The sequence below is a fragment of the Oncorhynchus clarkii genome, chromosome 16 (genome assembly GCF_045791955.1).
Source record: "Oncorhynchus clarkii lewisi isolate Uvic-CL-2024 chromosome 16, UVic_Ocla_1.0, whole genome shotgun sequence".
Lineage (NCBI taxonomy): Eukaryota > Metazoa > Chordata > Actinopteri > Salmoniformes > Salmonidae > Oncorhynchus > Oncorhynchus clarkii.
In genome coordinates, this window is record NC_092162.1 from 75,296,315 (window position 1) to 75,316,714 (window position 20,400).

General features: G+C 44.5%; 1 protein-coding gene across 1 annotated transcript in view; it reads left to right on the top strand.

Moving 5' to 3' along the window:
- LOC139367803 (alpha-1,3-mannosyl-glycoprotein 4-beta-N-acetylglucosaminyltransferase C-like) overlaps positions 1–19,458 on the top strand; it is a 42,849-nt gene extending 23,391 nt beyond the window's left edge. Inside the window, exons 4-6 of the mRNA XM_071106141.1 lie at positions 17,135–17,389; positions 18,365–18,850; positions 19,045–19,458. Of these exons, the coding sequence (XP_070962242.1) occupies positions 17,135–17,389; positions 18,365–18,850; positions 19,045–19,445 (1,142 nt within the window). The 3' untranslated portion in view covers positions 19,446–19,458. The remainder of the gene's footprint in view (positions 1–17,134; positions 17,390–18,364; positions 18,851–19,044) is intronic.
- The last annotated feature ends 942 nt before the right edge of the window (positions 19,459–20,400 follow it).

Consider the following 20,400-nt stretch of genomic DNA (forward strand, 5'->3'; position numbering starts at 1 on the left):
ACCAGAGCACCTTCTTCCAGTCATAATTGAAATGACGTTTGGAAACTCCAAGTGCTTGCGTCTGTGTCTTGGGGTCATTAAGGGCTTTCTTCTGGCAACCCTTCCAAAGAGCCTGTGGTTGTGGAGGTGGAGTCTGATGGTGCTTTCTTCTGGCAACCCTTCCAAAGAGCCTGTGGATGTGGAGGTGGCGTCTGATGGTGCTTTCTTCTGGCAACCCTTCCAAAGAGCCCTGTGGTTCCAAAGAGCCTGTGGTTGTGGAGGTGGAGTCTGAGGCAACCCTTCCAAAGAGCCTGTGGATGTGGAGGTGGAGTCTGATGGTGCTTTCTTCTGGCAACCCTTCCAAAGAGCCTGTGGTTGTGGAGGTGGCGTCTGATGGTGCTTTCTTCTGGCAACCCTTCCAAAGAGCCTGTGGATGTGGAGGTGGCATCTGATGGTGCTTTTTGAAACCTGGTGACCCCAAGACGCCACCAAGGCCTGCAATTCTTTCACAGTGATTCTTGGGGATTTTGTTGCTTCTCTCACCATCCTCCTCCCTCTCCTGGGGGGCAAAATGCATTTGCGTCCTCTACCCGTGAGGTTTTCAACTGTTCCTTATCTTTAGAATTTTTTTAAATAATTGCCCTAACAGTGCTCAGTGGTATATTCAATCGTTTGTGGATCTTCTTGTAGCCATGACCAGATTTATGAAGGTCTACAACCATCTGTCTCTTTTGAACTGCCAGTTCCTTTCTTCATGGTGTTGGATGACAAAGGGATATTGCATGCCTAGTGAAACAGGAAGTAGTAGTTCCTTAAAACTTAGATCAACTTAAATAAGTGGAATGTAGTTCCTGGTTTCATTTTGGTAGATGTTATTTACAATAATATTTAAAGGTGCCATTAATTGTGAAACCTTGATTTGGAGGACGTTGATTTTTTTATTAAATCAAGCAATTATTTTGGTTGGTTCCATTGAAACATTAATAAAGTACAGTATTTCTCACATGTTGGTATTTTGAATTTATCTCTATAATTATATTGTTTATATTTGTTTAAAGTATTGTTTGTGCATTGCCAGTTAGGGGTGGCAGTAATTTTGGAGCCCACTGTACCCTATAGTACATATCAATGCATACACACACACTATCTAGGTCAAATAGGGGAGAGGCGTTGTTCCGTGAGGTGTTGCTTTATCTCTTTTTTGAAACCAGGTTTGCTGTTAATTTGATCAATATGAGATGGAAGGAAGTTCCATGCAATAAGGGCTCTGTATAATACTGTACACTTTCATGAATTTGTTCTGGATTTGGGGACTGTGAAAAGACCCCTGGTGGCATGTCTGGTTGGGTAAATGTGTGTGTCAGAGCTGTGTGTAATTTGACTATACAAACAATTTAGGATTTTCAACACATTAATGCTTCTTTATAAAAAGAAGTGATGCAGTCAGTCTCTCCTCAACTCTTAGCCAAGAGAGACTGGCATGCATAGTATTTATATCAGCCCTCTGATTTATGTACAACAACAACACAACAAAATAGCACAGTTGGTTAGGAGCAGAACGGCCCTCTGGTCTCTAATTGTTTTAATTTGTTGACATTTTGTCTCAGGTTCTGCTGTGGTGCAGCTTTTCCTCTACAGGGTTTCAAATTTGGGAAAATGACACTGTCTAATTGTTTTATATTTTTGAAATTTTGTCAGGAAATGCAGCTCCGTCTCAGGTTCTGCTGTTGTTCAGTGGTTGCACAGCCTTTCCTCTACAGGGAGCCAGGTTTTCCTGTTTCCCTTCTCAATGGCAAGGCTGTGCTCACTGTACTTTGTCAAGGTTTTTCTAAGATTTTGATCAGTAGCTATGGTCAAATAGTTAGCCACGGTGTACTGTCGATTTAGGGCCAGATAGCGCTGCATTTTGCCTTGTGCTTGTGTTTCCCCATAGGTAATGCGATTTTGTTTTGACTGTGTTGTAATTTGGTTTATTCTGATTGATTGGATGTCCTGGTCGTGAGGCTTCAGTGTGTTCTGTACTCGATACCATCTACTGTATCTTGCCTATGCTGCTCTGTACCATCACTCATTCATATATCCTTATGTACATATTCTTTATCCCCTTACACTGTGTACAAGACAGTAGTTTTGGAATTGTTAGTTAGATTACTTGTTATTACTGCATTGTCGGAACTAGAAGCACAAGCATTTCGCTACACTCACATTAACATCTGCTAACCATGTGTATGTGACAAATAACATTTGATTTGATTTGATTTGATTTGTTAGTAGAACAGGTTTGTGAACTCAGGATCAGCTGAATGAGGGGATTATTGTCTTTGCTCAGCCCTTGGCATTGCAGGGTTTGGTAATTATATGAGAGGGGGTCATTGTATTGTTTCCTAAACTGAATTGCTATTTTATTTATTTTAATAGTTGATACTGGCCTAATTCTGCCCTGCATGCATTGTTTGTAGTTTTCCTCTGGACATGTCGGAGAATCTTACAGAACTCTGCATGCAGGGTTTCAATGGGGTGTTTGTCCCATTCGGTGAAATCTTGTTTTGCAAGTGGACCCCACACCTCGCTGCCATAAAGTGCAGTTGGTTCAATGACACATTCAATTAGTTTTAGCCAACTTTTAATAGATATTTCAATTTGAATTTGCTTTGTGATGGCGTAGAATGCCCTGCGTGCTTTCTCTCTCAGTTCATTCACTGCCTCATTAAGGTGTCCAATTGAGCTTATTATTTAACCTCAGTAATTGTAGTGTGTGCAGTACTCTATATATTTAAACCTAGGTAATTGTAGTGTGTGCAGTACTCTATATATTTAAACCTAGATAATTGTAGTGTGTGCAGTACTCTATATATTTAAACCTAGGTAATTGTAGTGTGTGCAGTACTCTATATATTTAAACCTAGGTAATTGTAGTGTGTGCAGTACTCTATATATTTAAACCTAGGTAATTGTAGTGTGTTCAGGACTCTATATATTTAAACCTAGGTAATTGTAGTGTGTGCAGTACTCTATATATTTAAACCTAGGTAATTGTAGTGTGTTCAGGACTCTATATATTTAAACCTAGATAATTGTAGTGTGTGCAGTACTCTATATATTTAAACCTAGGTAATTGTAGTGTGTTCAGGACTCTATATATTTAAACCTAGGTAATTGTAGTGTGTACAGTACTCTATATATTTTGTACCATTTGAGAACTAATTCCCTGAGATCTGGATATTCTTTGGAAATTCATTATTTTAATCTTTTTAGGGTTTACTGCCAGGGCCCAGGTCTGGCAGTACTGCTCTAGCAGGTCCAGGCTCTGCTGTAGGTCATGTGCTGTGGGGGTTTACTGCCAGGGCCCAGGTCTGGCAGTACTGCTCTAGCAGGTCCAGGCTCTGCTGTAGTTCATGTGCTGTGGGGGTTTACTGCCAGGGCCCAGGTCTGGCAGTACTGCTCTAGCAGGTCCAGGCTCTGCTGTAGGTCATGTGCTGTGGGGGTTTACTGCCAGGGCCCAGGTCTGCAGTACTGCTCTAGCAGGTCCAGGCTCTGCTGTAGGTCATGTGCTGTGGGGGTTTACTGCCAGGGCCCAGGTCTGCAGTACTGCTCTAGCAGGTCCAGGCTCTGCTGTAGGCCATGTTCTGTGGGGGTTTACTGCCAGGGCCCAGGTCTGGCAGTACTGCTCTAGCAGGTCCAGGCTCTGCTGTAGGCCATGTGCTGTGGGGGTTTACTGCCAGGGCCCAGGTCTGCAGTACTGCTCTAGCAGGTCCAGGCTCTGCTGTAGGCCATGTGCTGTGGGGGTTTACTGCCAGGGCCCAGGTCTGGCAGTACTGCTCTAGCAGGTCCAGGCTCTGCTGTAGGCTATGTGCTGTGGGGGTTTACTGTCAGGGCCCAGGTCTGGCAGTACTGCTCTAGCAGTTCCAGGCTCTGCTGTAGGCCATGTGCTGTGGGGGTTTACTGTCAGGGCCCAGGTCTGGTAGTACTGTTCTGGCAGGTCCAGGCTCTGCTGTAGGCCATGTACTGTGGGTGACAGAAGGCACAGGTCATCTGCCAAGAGCAGACGTTTAACCTCTGAATTGTGGACACAAGTGGCTGAGGATTTTTCTAGAATTGTGGCCAGTTCGTTGATATAAATATTAAAGAGTGCAGGGATCAGATTTTGTTTATTTATTTTATTTTTGATTTAGTTCACCTTTATTTAACCAGGTAGGGAAGTTGAGAACAAGTTCTCATTTACAACTGCGACCTGGCCAAGATAAAGCAAAGCAGTTCGACACATACAACAACACAGAGTTACACATGGAGTAAAACAAACATACAGTCAATAATACAGTAGAAAAATAATCTGTATACGATGTGAGCAAATGAGGTGAGATAAGGGAGGTAAAGGCAAAAAAAGGCCATGGTGGCGAAGTAAATACAATATAGCAAGTAAAACACTGGAATGGTAGATTTGCAGTGGAAGAATGTGCAAAGTAGAGAAATAATGGGGTGCAAATGAGCTAAATAAATAAATACAGTAAGGGGAGAGGTAGTTGTTTGGGCAAAATTATAGATGGGCTATGTACAGGTGCATTAATATGTGAACTGCTCTGACAGCTGGTGCTTAAAGCTAGTGAGGGAGATAAGTGTTTCCAGTTTCAGAGATTTTTGCAGTTCGTTCCAGTCATTGGCAGCAGAGAACTGGAAGGAGAGGCGGCCAAAGGAGGAATTGGCTTTGGGGGTGACCTGTGAGATATACCTGCTGGAGCGCGTGCTACGGGTGGGTGCTGCTATGGTGACCAGTGAGCTGAGATAAGGCGGGGCTTTACCTAGCAAAGACTTGTAGATGACCTGGAGCCAGTGGGTTTGGCGACGAGTATGAAGCGAGGGCCAGCCAACGAGAGCGTACAGGTCGCAGTGGTGGGTAGTATATGGGGCTTTGGTGACAAAACGAATGGCACTGTGATAGACTGCATCCAATTTGCTGAGTAGAGTGTTTTGGAGGCCATTTTGTAAATGACGTCGCCGAAGTCGAGGATCGGTGGGATGGTCAGTTTTACGAAGGTACGTTTGGCAGCATGAGTGAAGGAGGCTTTGCTGTGAAATATGAAGCCGATTCTAGATTTAATTTTGGATTGGAGATGCTTAATGTGAGTCTGGAAGGAGAGTTTACAGTCTAACCAGACACCTAGGTATTTGTAGTTGTCCACATATTCTAAGTCAGAGCCGTCCAGAGTAGTGATGTTGGACAGGCGGGCAGGTGCAGGCAGCGATCGGTTGAAGAGCATGCATTTAGTTTTACTTGCATTTAAGAGCAGTTGGAGGCCACGGAAGGAGAGTTGTATGGCATTGAAGCTCATCTGGAGGGTTGTTAACACAGTGTCCAAAGAAGGGCCAGAAGTATACAGAATGGTGTCGTCTGCGTAGAGGTGGATCAGAGAATCACCAGCAGCAAGAGCGACATCTTTCAAGTATACAGAGAAGAGAGTCGGCCCGAGAATTGAACCCTGTGGCACCCCCATAGACTGCCAGAGGTCCGGACAACAGGCCCTCCGATTTGACATACTGAACTCTATCTGAGAAGTATTTGGTGAACCAGGCGAGGCAGTCATTTGAGAAACCAAGGCTGTTGAGTCTGCCAATAAGAATGTTGTTATTGACAGAGTCGAAAGCCTTGGCCAGGTCCATGAATACAGCTGCACAGTAATGTCTCTTATCGATGGCGGTTATGATGTCCTTTAGAACATTGCAGCGTGGCTGAGGTGCATCCATGACCAGCTCTGAAACCAGATTTGCATAGTGGAGAAGGTATGGTGGGATTCGAAATGGTTGTGAATCTGTTTGTTAACTTGGCTTTCGAAGACCTTAGAAAGGCAGTGTAGGATCGATATAGGTCTGTTGCAGTTTGATAAATCTGATCCTTACTGTTTTGATGTTTTTCAATTTTGCCCTCTGTAGTGGATATTTTAATCAATAATGAGGAGAGACAAGGTCAATCAATCACCAATCAGGATATTAACTTTATTAAAATAACTTATCGATAAGGGGGCTGGTCACAATACAGTCACACAGAGTGAATAGAGCCATCCCTTCACATGGTTCATATTAGATACACATTCCCCAGTGTTCCCTTCTGATCTCATTTGCCCTATTCTCTTTCTGATATTCTACATAGCAACAGTGACATGTGATAGACAAGCCAGACTTCTCCCCTTCTGGACCCCAGGTGACTGAGGCCCATATGAGGCAGGAAGTGCAGCTGCCAACACCAGAGTCTGACGGGATACATTATAATAACAATAGTTCAACAGGTCAATCATATAAGCATATTCTGCAGAAAATTAAGATGTCTTATTTAAGTTACTTAGCTAATTCTGATTCTCCTACCAAAGGTTTTGGAAAATCTTGTTAATAATCAACTGACTGGCTTTCTTGATGTCTATAGTATTCTCTCTGGTATGCAATCTGGTTTCCACTCAGGTTATGGATGTGTCATTGCAACCTTAAAGGTCCTCAATGTCGCCATTGCCGTGATTCTAAGCAGTGTTGTGCTGCTATTTTCATTGACTTGGCCAAAGCTTTTGGAGTATTGGTATCTTCACTGTTTACGTTTTGCGGGTACTATTTAATGAAGTTGAGGACTTGTGAGGGGTCTGTTTCTCAAACTAGATACTCTAGTGTACTTGTCCTCTTGCTCAGTTGTGCACCGGGGCCTCCCACTCCTCTTTCTATTCTGGTTAGGGACAGTTTGCGCTGGTCTGTGAAGGGAGTAGTACACAGCGTTGTATGAGATCTTAAGTTTCTTGGCAATTTCTCGCATGGAGTAGCCTTAATTTCTCAGAACAAGAATAGACTGATGAGTTTCAGAAGAAAGTCTTTGTTTATTTTGTGCACCATTATACATATGTGTGACCAAACTCTTGACAGCTGGGTTTGAACAATAAGAGAGACGAAACCCCTAACCACCCGCAAGAAAGGAAGTCTATAGCTTCAACCGCTCTCTTTGGGTAGGTAGGAACTGAAATTCACTAACATCAGGAGGCTCCCAAACAGCGACGCACGTCCCACATATAGTCCCATTATGTCAGCCAGTTGGTTTTATCCAACACGACATGAATATGTGGCAACATTACTTTTCACAGAACACGTTCACACCAAGCTGAGAGCTCTGTATGTTAATCCCCATAATGTTTACCCTACTCCACAACTGCTTTACTGATGGCTGAAAATTTTAGCCTGCTACATTTGCAACCTCACCCAAATACTTATCCAGGCAGCCAGCTAACCTAACCAGCCAGCCACCTCAACTAGCTAGCCACGTGCCAGCCAGCTAACCTAAACAGCCAGCCACCTCAGCTAGCTAGCCACGTGCCAGCCAGCTAACCTAACCAGCCAACCACCTCAGCTAGCTAGCCACGTGCCAGCCAGCTAACCTAACCAGCCAGCCACCTCAGCTAGCTAGCCACGTGCCAGCCAGCTGCCTATTAGTCATATAACCAGAATGCTAACCGCCAAGTTAACAAATCCACCATGCCCCTCGTACCAATTAACTACATTATGTCACTGAATAACAAATAAACATGGATGACGTTAGCTAGTTAGCTTAGCAATAGTTGTGTCCATCTTACTAGTTAAGATGGGTCTTCATGCGAATGGGTATCCAAGGAAGGAGGGGGGCTGTCTGTTTCTTCCGTCTGAAGTGGGGAGAATCTGGAGGAATGGGGGGTGATGACTGGGCTCCTTCTCTTGTTTGACGTGGTCGAAGGATTTCCCCTTCAGTATGGTTTCGTTGCTGTAGTCTGGGTAGAATGCCAGATTGGATCTCCCATGTCTCGGTGGATTCTCCAGGGCTCTGGTTCAGGATATCCACTTGGTCCTCATATCTTAACAGGCAGAATATGAGGGGACGGGGGCGGCCAGGGTTTTTATTGCCACTGTAGATTCGGTGTGCCCGTTGAATTTCAATCTTCCTCCCTTGTAGCAACAGTATCCATTTTGGTAGATTCTCCTGAAGAAAACATTTTGGGTCAGAACCCTCTGTCGTTTCTTCCAGGCCCACCAGACGTATGCTCAGTCTCTTCTCTCTGTCTTCAAGCGACATAGTTTTCTCCCGCAGTTGTTTCACTGCATCTCGGCAGGTGGCTATGACGTCTGTAGAAGTCCTGCTGCTAACCTGCATCTCATCACAGCACTGCTCCAGAGACTTGCATTTGACAGATTGACTGGCCAGGTCATTTGAGAGTTTTAAGATAGACGTGTTGGAGGCTTCCACCACATCTTTAATTAATGTAATTTCCCCCAGAAAGCAGTTCCTCCAGGGATTCCTTAACTGCTTGTTTGCCCATTATCTGCATCGAAGTTTGTTGTTGATTCAGAGCCTTCAATATGGCGCAGTGTATCCTCGCTGGTCTTAGTTGGCTCTGTGTCTTTCTTTGTTTTGGACGCTTTTAGGCTTCTCTGTGCCTTATTTGAGTGTCCTCGGTCACGTAGGTCCATGATATTAAGCATTTTGAATGTTCAGAGGCCCAGTTGTCAGGAATTTATGACGGATTTTGGACTTTTGATACAGTACTCAGAACTACACGTGCATCTCTGCCAAAAGGCCACCAGATGTCCCCAATATCATTTATTTATTTATCCCAGCCCCCGCAGGATGCCTTTTGCCTTTTGTTAGGCCGTCATTGTAAATAATAATTTGTTCTTAACTGACTTGCCTAGTTAAATAAAGGTAAAAATATAATCACTGCCAAAGGTGCTTCAACAAAGTTCTGAGTAAAGGGTCTGAATACTTATGTGAATGTGATATTTAATTATATTACTGTAATAAATTTGCCAAAATGTCTAAACTCAATATATTGTTGATGTTTTTTACTGCTAGATTGATTATTTAATGTGAGTGGATGTGGTGTCCAGAAAGTTATCTAAGTTTTGGTTACTGTTTGTTTTCTTGTATTCTTCTATTTTGGACCTATCTGTATGATTGTCTGATGTTGTACAGCTGACTGGGCTGTGGATTTCTGATGTTGTACAGCTGACTGGGCTGTGGATTTCTGATGTTGTACAGCTGACTGGGCTGTGGATTTCTGATGTTGTACAGCTGACTGGGCTGTGGATTTCTGATGTTGTACAGCTGACTGGGCTGTGGATTTCTGATGTTGTACAGCTGACTGGGCTGTGGATTTCTGATGTTGTACAGCTGACTGGGCTGTGGATTTCTGATGTTGTACAGCTGACTGGGCTGTGAATGTCTGATGTTGTTCAGCTTACTGGGCTGTGAATGTCTGTTGTACAGCTGACTGGGCTGTGGATGTGTGGTTGTTGCCATGTTTGTTCTTTTGAGGAGCAATGTAATTTGGCTGTGATCAGAAAGAGGTGTTAGTGGTATTTCACCCAATAGATATTGGAGTTTATCAAAGTTGGATTTTTTTTCTCCAATTCTTTGTGGATCTGTGTACTCTGAGGGAAATATGTTTCTCTAATATGGTCATACTTTTGTCAGGCGGTTAGGAAGTGCAGCTCAGTTTCCACCTCATTTTGAGGCTATGTTCACACTGCCCAGTCTTCTCAAGAGAGTGTTGGGGAATAATCAGAATTAGTTGGTAACATAGATGTTTTATATTCATCATATGTTTGTAAGTTACTTCTCATCAGAATGTTATTTTTGTATAATACTGTGGCGGGGTTGCAGTATCTGTTCTATGTCAAGACTAAGTTGTTTGGGCCGGAGAGAGGGGAGAGGTCAAGCGTGTATCTCTTGGCTCCACAATGTCTGTGTGCCAGTCTGTGTGTCTCTGTGATCTTGTCAAGATAGGATGGATTTGATATATGCCTGTTGATATGGAGGATTGGTTTATGGTTCTGAGTTTGAGAAAAGAACATAGTTTAGGAGACAAAGCTGAACGATAAATTATGCCTATGCTGTCTCACTATGTGTCTTTGCTATAAAGGATCTCAGTTGAAATGTGTGAGGAACTCTCAGAGAATTCATTAATAGACACTGAATTGATCTGAGAGTCACAGGGTTGTGATAGAGCTCATATAATTAAAGATGGACTTTGTGATAACTAACTCTGACTTGTGTTGTGGTTTGCTCTCATGATTTGGTAAATAGAGGAAATGTCCACGACAAGAGCCAGGCCTGTCTACTGCAGCCTTTCTCAATAGCAAGGCTATGCTCACTGAGTCTGTACATAGTCAAAGCTTTCCTTAAGTTTGGGTCAGTCACAGTGGTCAGGTATTTTGCCAATGTCTACACTCTTTTTAGGGCCAAATAGCATTCTAGTTTGTTTTTTTGTTAATTCTTTCCAATGTGTCAAGTAATTATCTTTTTGTTTTCTCATGATTTGGTTGGGTCTAATTGTGCTGTTGTCCTGGGGCTCTGTAGGGTGTGTTTGTGTTTGTGAACAGAGCCCCAGGACCAGCTTGCTTAGGGGACTCTTATCCAGGTTCATCTCTCTATAGGTGATGGCTTTGTTATGGAAGGTTTGGGAATCGCTTCCTTTTAGGTGGTTGTAGAATTTAACGGCTCTTTTCTGGATTTTAATAATTAGCCGGTATCGGCCTTATTCTGCTCTTCATTTTGGGTCATCCCAACTTTGATTGCCCTTTTGTTGTTTACACTGATGCAAGTGATGTTGGACTTGGTGCTGTCCTAGTCCAACAGACTGGACTTGGCACTGAAGAAGTGCTAGCATTTGCCAGTCGGACATTGAATGGAACAGAACGGAACTACTCCACAACCGAGCAAGAGTGCCTTGCAGTTGTCTGGGCTTTGGAGAAGTGGAGGTACTACCTGGAGGGAAGACACTTCACTGTGGTCACTGACCATTCCTCCCTTGTGTGGGTGTTCAAGACCAACAAACCAAGTACCAGACTCATAAGATGGGCTCTACGGTTGCAAGAGTTCACCTTTGCAGTAGAATACAGGAAAGGAAAATACAACATTGTTCCAGATGTCTTGTCCAGAGCTCCTTCTTGTGATAACGGTGGCCCTCATCTTACATGTGCTACTGTCCTGTCAAGCAGTCGAGACCCACCCAAAACTGACTTTCCCATCTCTGATATGGAAAGCCCAACAGGATGATCCAGAAGTACAGGCTTTGTACCAGACTATCCTGGAAGATGGAGAAAAGATGGTCAATCCTACCACAAAGCTGACCATCATTGAAGACAAAGTCTACTGTGTTGTACAACTACCCCACAGAACCCTCTACCAAATGTACATACCTTAAACTCTACGCCTACAACTGCTTCAACATTTCCATGAAGACCCATTAGCTGGTCATTTGGGCAGGTTCAAAACCTACAAGCGGTTGCAAGCGTTACTGTACTGGCCACATCTGAGCATGGATGTGAAGTCACACATCCGAAACTGTCAGGTTTGTCAAATGTACAAACCAGAAGGTAGAAAGCCTGCTGGCAAGTTGCAGCAAACGGTGGTTACCCGACCTTGGGAAATGTTAGGAGTGGATTTGATGGGTCCATTTCCTAGAAGCTCCAATCAGAATGTGTACATGCTTGTTTTTGTTGATTACTATTCAAAGTGGGTGGAGCTCTTTTCCCTGCGTCAGGCCACAGCAAGGACCATCTCTAACATCCTTACGAAAGAGATCCTGACTCGCTGGGGAGTGCCTGATTACATCCTGTCTGATCGAGGTTCCCAATTTGTCTCTGATCTCTTTGAGGAGACATGCCAAAGCTGGAACCTGAGACAGAAGTTGACCACGGCCTATCACAAACAGCCCACCTCACTGAGAGAGTAAATCGAACCTTGAAGACAATGATTGCTTCCTATGTAGGGACCCAGCACAAACACTGGGACAAGCACCTTCACGAGTTTTGATTTGCCCTGAATTCTGCTGTGCAAGAGTCCACTGGAGTCACACCTGCAGAGCTGAACCTAAGTTGTCCCCTTCGAGGACCCTTGGATATGGTGCTACAGCCCCAGGAGGTTACTCCAGACGCTGCTTGCTATGACCAGGTAGTCCATCTCCACGACTTGAGAGCTCTTGTCTCAAAGAACATGATCCAGGCTCGACTCAAGCAGAAGAGAAATTATGATAAGAACAGACGAGACATGCAGTTCCAGCTTCGTGATCGGGTGTGGCTTCGCTCTCATCCTTACTCGAAAGCTGAACAATTCTTCTCGGCCAAGCTCGCTCCTAAATGGCAAGGACCATATAGGATTGTGGAGCAGATGGGCCCTTTGAACTACCGAGTGGTGAAAGAGGACACAGGTGAAGATATGCACGTTGTCCATGTCTCACGCCTTAAGGCCTGTTACCCCTCGGCTGAGGAATTGGAGGAAATTGAGCGCCACAAGGTCCTGGATATGTTTGAAGAGGAAAGTGAGGAGACTTTTCTCGGATTCACAGACCCAGAAGTCTCACACCTTAAGGCCTGTGACCCCTCAGCTGAGGAGCGTGAGCTCCAAAAAGTCATGAATATTTTTGTAGAGGAAAGTGATGAGGAGACCTTTCTCGGTTTCCCCGACCAAGATGTGCCTTCCAGTGCAATGGTCGGCTTTTTCCAGGGGAGGGGGTGTGTGACGGCCCTGAATTTTTCTGAACTGTCTCAGTGCTTCTCCTTCCAATAGGGCGCTTCCCCTTCAATTCCCAGTTAAATAGTGCTTCTCCTTCCAATAGGTCGCTTCCCCTTCAATTCCCAATTAAATAGTGCTTCTCCTTCCAATAGGGCGCTTCCCCTTCAATTCCCAATTAAATAGTGCTTCTCCTTCCAATAGGGCGCTTCCCCTTCAATTCCCAATTAAATAGTGCTTCTCCTTCCAATAGGTCGCTTCCCCTTCAATTCCCAATTAAATAGTGCTTCTCCTTCCAATAGGGCGCTTCCCCTTCAATTCCCAATTAAATAGTGCTTCTCCTTCCAATAGGGCGCTTCCCCTTCAATTCCCAATTAAATAGTGCTTCTCCTTCCAATAGGTCGCTTCCCCTTCAATTCCCAATTAAATAGTGATTCTCCTTCCAATAGGTCGCTTCCCCTTCAATTCCCAATTAAATAGTGCTTCTCCTTCCAATAGGGCGCTTCCCCTTCAATTCCCAATTAAATAGTGCTTCTCCTTCCAATAGGGCGCTTCCCCTTCAATTCCCAATTAAATAGTGCTTCTCCTTCCAATAGGTCGCTTCCCCTTCAATTCCCAATTAAATAGTGCTTCTCCTTCCAATAGGGCGCTTCCCCTTCAATTCCCAATTAAATAGTGCTTCTCCTTCCAATAGGGCGCTTCCCCTTCAATTCCCAATTAAATAGTGCTTCTCCTTCCAATAGGGCGCTTCCCCTTTAATTCCCAAATAAATAGTGCTTCTCCTTCCAATAGGGCGCTTCCCCTTCAATTCCCAATTAAATAGTGCTTCTCCTTCCAATAGGGCGCTTCCCCTTCAATTCCCAATTAAATAGTGATTCTCCTTCCAATAGGGCGCTTCCCCTTCAATTCCCAATTAAATAGTGCTTCTCCTTCCAATAGGGCGCTTCCCCTTCAATTCCCAATTAAATAGTGCTTCTCCTTCCAATAGGGCGCTTCCCCTTCAATTCCCAATTAAATAGTGCTTCTCCTTCCAATAGGTCGCTTCCCCTTCAATTCCCAATTAAATAGTGCTTCTCCTTCCAATAGGGCGCTTCCCCTTCAATTCCCAATTAAATAGTGCTTCTCCTTCCAATAGGGCGCTTCCCCTTCAATTCCCAATTAAATAGTGCTTCTCCTTCCAATAGGGCGCTTCCCCTTTAATTCCCAAATAAATAGTGCTTCTCCTTCCAATAGGGCGCTTCCCCTTTAATTCCCAAATAAATAGTGCTTCTCCTTCCAATAGGGCGCTTCCCCTTCAATTCCCAATTAAATAGTGCTTCTCCTTCCAATAGGGCGCTTCCCCTTCAATTCCCAATTAAATAGTGGTTCTCCTTCCAATAGGGCGCTTCCCCTTTAATTCCCAATTAAATAGTGCTTCTCCTTCCAATAGGGCGCTTCCCCTTCAATTCCCAAATAAATAGTGCTTCTCCTTCCAATAGGGCGCTTCCCCTTCAATTCCCAATTAAATAGTGGTTCTCCTTCCAATAGGGCGCTTCCCCTTTAATTCCCAATTAAATAGTGGTTCTCCTTCCAATAGGTCGCTTCCCCTTCAATTCCCAATTAAATAGTGGTTCTCCTTCCAATAGGGCGCTTCCCCTTCAATTCCCAATTAAATAGCAGCATCAGCTGCGCAAAAGTGGGTTGTGATGGAGACGTGAATGAGGATGTGTTCAACCCTCAGTTCCGAAGCTTCTCTATTCCGTTTGTTGCCGTTAAACGTGTGTTTTGTAGCCTAATAGAGTTTACCCAGGATCGGATCCACTCTTTGCGTCCGCGGACTACACCTCTCCGTTCTTCGTGACCTTTCTCCGCTGGAGATCTGTTGGCGGATTGGATTGTCTGACTGACCGACTGACTACGGTATTTCATTTGTTTTGATGTGAGGTATACTGTGATGATTTGTGTAGTTAGGTGTAGGGGAGGACTTAGTTAGAGTTGATAGGCTTTATATTGTTTGTATGATTTAATACTGGGTTTACGCTACACTGAATGAACGGACAAACATGGCGTGACAAAAGTCACTTGAGTTCCCTGAACTCCTTTACCGGGCTGGACTCTTTTTAGGCCCGAGGTACAGGACATTTCTGGAGGAACCAGAACTCATTGTGATATATTATTATATATGTGTGTGTAATCATTGATGTTGCTAATACAACCCACGCAAAATAATATAGTTGTTCTTTCCAATGTTTTAAGGGTTTATGAAAAGTTTATTTCCATCCTGACTTTTACATAAGTCCTTTGTATTGGTGTAGACTTTACGGACCAGATGGGACTAATTCCCTCCCAAACCAAAAGGAGAAACCAATGTTTTCTCTGGTAGGCACAACCTACCTGGCACCCCTATAAATAATAACCTCAAGTCAAAACCGTTACAGCATGCAGACTCTCAATTTGGTGTTTGTCCCATTTTGTGAATTTTTGGTTGGTGTGCAGACCCCAGACCTCACAACCATGAAGGGCAATGGGTTCTATAACTGATTCAAGTAGTTTTTAGCAAAATTCTAATTGCTATGTCGAAATTGATGTTCCTTTTGATGGCATAGAAGGCCCTTCTTGCCTTGTCTCAGATCGTTAACTGCTTTGTGGAAATGACCTGTGGCGCTGATGTTTAGGCCGAGGTACGTGTATGTGTATATAGATACAGTGCCTTGCGAAAGTATTCGGCCCCCTTGAACTTTGCGACCTTTTGCCACATTTCAGGCTTCAAACATAAAGATATAAAACTGTATTTTTTTGTGAAGAATCAACAACAAGTGGGACACAATCATGAAGTGGAACGACATTTATTGGATATTTCAAACTTTTTTTAACAAATCAAAAACTGAAAAATTGGGCGTGCAAAATTATTCAGCCCCCTTAAGTTAATACTTTGTAGCGCCACCTTTTGCTGCGATTACAGCTGTAAATCGCTTGGGGTGTGTCCCTATCAGTTTTGCACATCGAGAGACTGAATTTTTTTCCCATTCCTCCTTGCAAAACAGCTCGAGCTCAGTGAGGTTGGATGGAGAGCATTTGTGAACAGCAGTTTTCAGTTCTTTCCACAGATTCTCGATTGGATTCAGGTCTGGAATTTGACTTGGCCATTCTAACACCTGGATATGTTTATTTTTGAACCATTCCATTGTAGATTTTGCTTTGTTTTGGATCATTGTCTTGTTGGAAGACAAATCTCCGTCCCAGTCTCAGGTCTTTTGCAGACTCCATCAGGTTTTCTTCCAGAATGGTCCTGTATTTGGCTCCATCCATCTTCCCATCAATTTTAACCATCTTCCCTGTCCCTGCTGAAGAAAAGCAGGCCCAAACCATGATGCTGCCACCACCATGTTTGACAGTGGGGATGGTGTGTTCAGGGTGATGAGCTGTGTTGCTTTTATGCCAAACATAACATTTTGCATTGTAGCCAAAAAGTTCAATTTTGGTTTCATCTGACCAGAGCACCTTCTTCCACATGTTTGGTGTGTCTCCCAGGTGGCTTGTGGCAAACTTTAAATGATACTTTTTATGGATATCTTTAAGAAATGAAGAAATTTTTTTGTGCTCTAGGGCAACGGTGTCTAGATGGTATTTGTGGTCCTGGCAACTGGACCATGTTTCGAACACCATTATTTTTGTCTTACTGAGATTTACTGTCAGGGCCCAGGTCTGGTAGAATCTGTGCAGAATATCTAGGTGCTGCTGTAGGCCCTCCTTGGTTGGTGACAGAAGTACCAGATCATCAGCAAACAGTAGACTTTTGACTTCAGATTCTAGTAGGGTGAGGCTGACTGTTGTAGCGCCCGCGCCAATTCGTTGATATACATGTTGAAGAGGGTGGGGCTTAAGCTGCATCCCTGTCTCACCTCACGGCCCTGTGGAAAGAAATGTGTTATGTTTTCCTCCATCAAATTTATATAGCCCTTCTTACATCAGCTGATATCTCAAAGTGCGGTACACAAACTCAGCCTAAAGGAAAAACCTCCCTAGAAAGGCCCAACTCTAGAGCGTTGAAAACGGCAGCTCTGGGGACAGGTAGCACGTCTGGTGAACAGGTCAGGATGAGAGAGAGAGAGAGAGAACTACTTTCCTTCCGTATATAGCATTTCTTAATATTATGCAGTTATTTTGGCTTTGATGTGTCACGATTGAGTATTGCTCTGTTCAAGTAGACTGATTTTGCTGTGATCTGATTGGGGTGTCAGTGGGCTCACTGTGAACGCTCTGAGAGACTCTGGGTTGAGGTCAGTGATAAAGTAGTCTACAGTACTACTGCCAAGAGATGAGCTATAGGTGTACCTACCATAGGAGTCTCTTCGAAGTCTACCATTGACTATGTACATACCCAGCGTGTGACAGCTGCAGGAATTGTGACCCATTTTTGTTGGTTATATTGTCGTAGTATTGTCTAGTGGGGCATATGGGGGAGGGAATGCTGTCATATCTCTGTCTCCAGAGTACCTGACAATCGGGCTGTTTTTTCTCTCAATTTAAGGTCTTATTTGCATGGGAAACATATGTTATCATTGCCAAAGCAAGTGAAGTAGATAATAAATAAATGTCAAATAAACAATACAAATGAACAGTAAATATTACACTCACGTACCTGACTATTGGTCTGTTCTCTCTCTCCAGAGTACCTGACCATCGGGCTGTGCTCGGTGAGTCGTCCTAAAGGCAGCTATCTGATCTCCACCTTGTCCTCCATCTTCTCCCGCTCCTCCCTGGCAGAGCTAAACTCCATGTTGGTGGTGGTACTGCTGACAGACTTCGATGCCCAATGGAGAGCGACCACGCTGGGCGAGATTACAGCTAACTTTCCCTCCCAGCTGAAGGCAAACCAGCTACTGGTGGTACATGTCCCCAAGCAGTACTACCCACCAATAACAGGTACACACGCAGTATCAACACTAATACAACTACACACACAGTACTACCCACTAATACAGGTACACACACAGTACTACCATCCAGAAGTGGGACCAAGTCGTTGTTTTACAAGTCACAAGTAAGTCTCAAGTCTCAGCACTCAAGTATCAAGTCAAGTGTCAAGTCCTAAACTTTGAGTTTCGAGTTAAGTTATAATATGCTCTTCACCAAATGTAATACCATTTAATATTTTTAATGAGTAATAGTTAGTATATTACATTTACGCAAATCATGAATGCTTTAAAAATATGTATTTGTATTCTTTTCCATGGAAATACATGGGTAGCCATGGGAAAGAATAAAAGTCTAGCGTCAGACCACTCTGCACTGCCACGCCCAACTTTTTCCCAGATGGCACAATTTGATTGGCTGCTGTCCGATTCAAACTGTAATCCGTTAAATGAAGAGTTGATGCGCTGCACACTTTTTTAATAGCATGACTTTTAATATTTGGGCTTGGGGAGGGTTGGGGAGGCTTGGGCAGGGTTGGGGAGGCTTGGGGAGGCTTGGGGAGGGTATCAAGTTAGTTTGAGTCAAAAGGTTCAAGGTCAAGTCAAGAGTCATTGGTGTTAATGTCAAAGTCAAGTTGCAAGTCATCATATTTGTGACTCGAGTCCAAGTCAAGTCAAGAGTCATTGGTGTTAATGTCAAAGTCAAGTTGCAAGTCATCATATTTGTGACTCGAGTCCAAGTCATGTGACTCGAGTCCACACTTCTGCTACCCACTAATACAGGTACACCATATAAACACACACACCTATACACACACACCTTATAAACACACACACCTTATAAACACACACACACCTATATACACACACCTTATAAACACACTCAGATTGTAACACCGCTTATATGCTCTGTTGGTCGGTCGGTCAGTTGGTTGGTTGGTTGGTTGGTTGGTCAGATGGTTAACTAGTTGTTTCTATATTCTAGGCCTGAAAAGGAACTTTAACGACAAGGCTGACCGTGTGACCTTCCGCTCCAAACAGAACGTTGACTATAGCTTCCTGATTCAGTTCTGCACTGGGCGGAGCCTGCACTACCTGCAGCTGGAGGACGACGTCTCCTGCTCGCATCACTTCCTGTCCGCCATCAGGGGGCGTGTCCAGCAAATGGAAGTGCCCTGGGCCACGTTAGAGTTCTCAGCGCTGGGCTACATTGGGAAGCTGTACCACTCAGAACACCTCCCCCTCCTCTCACGCTTCCTCTTCCTGTTCTACCAGGAAATGCCCTGCGACTTCCTGTTCAGTCACTTCCGGGTGCTTTTGACACAGAGCGAGGTGATCCGCTTCACACCCTCACTGTTTCAACACACAGGCTCATACTCGTCCTTCCTGGGGACCTTCAACAAGCTGAAGGATGACGACTACGAGGATCTCTATATCAACCCTGCTGCTGACGTCTATAGTGACATACCAGGTAGAAACACACACACCGTGCAGTGTGAAAAGGCCTCATAAGGACCCTGTGGTGACTCTGGTCTGGTCTCCTGGTTGATATCTAACCTGTATCTCTGTCTGTATCTCTCTCTAGTCTATAAGGACCATGTGGTGACTCTGGTCTGGTCTCCTGGTTGATATCTAACCTGTATCTCTGTCTGTATCTCTCTCTAGTCTATAAGGACCATGTGGCGGCCATGGCCTGGTCTCCTGGTACTGGAACCTTCTTCTGGGGGCGGAGTCCCTCTTCAGGGAACCACCTAACCGTCACCTTCAAACATCCTGTTGTGGTTACCTCCATTACCGTGGTGACTGGTTCAGCAGAGGGTCGTGATCGGTTGGCATCTGCGACCGTAGAACTGGGTCTCCACCCGGTAACCGAGAAGACTGGGTCGGGGACAACATGCCAAGAGTTCTATAATGTGGGGGATCTGCAGGGAGGCAGGATGGACATGACGGACGTACACAAGAAGAGATTTGGCCACGCCTCTTCCTGTCTGAAGATAAGAGTCACAGCCAAACAGAATGACTGGGTTATCATCAAGAAGATCAGGATTACTACAAAGGAGGAATAAACACTCTGAAAACACACACTCACTGAACAGACACACACACACACACACACACACACACACACACACTCACTGGACACACACACACACACTCACTAAACAGACACACTCACTCACTCACTCACTCACTCACTCAACAGACACACACACACACACACACACACACACTCACTGAACAGACACACACACACACACACACACTCACTGAACAGACACACACACACACACACACACACACACACTCACTGAACAGACACACACACTCACTGAACAGACACACACACACAAACACTCACTGAACAGACACACACACTCACTGAACAGACACACACTCACTCACTCACTCACTCACTCACTCACTCACTCACTCACTCACTCACTGAACAGACACACACACACACACTCACTGAACAGACACACACACACACACTCACTGAACAGACACACACACACACACACACAATCACTGAACAGACACACACACACACACTGAACAGACACACACACACACACTCACTGAACAGACACACACACACACACACACACTGAACAGACACACACACACACACACTCACTCACTGAACAGACACACACACACACACACTCACTGAACAGACACACACACACACACTGAACAGACACACACACACACACTCACTCACTGAACAGACACACACACACACACACACTCACTGAACAGACACACACACACACACTCACTGAACAGACACACACACACACACACACACACACACACAATCACTGAACAGACACACACACACACACACTGAACAGACACACACACACACTCACTGAACACACACACACACTCACTGAACAGACACACACACACACACTGAACAGACACACACACACACACTGAACAGACACACACACACACACTCACTGAACAGACACACACGCACACTCACTGAACAGACACACACACGCACACTCA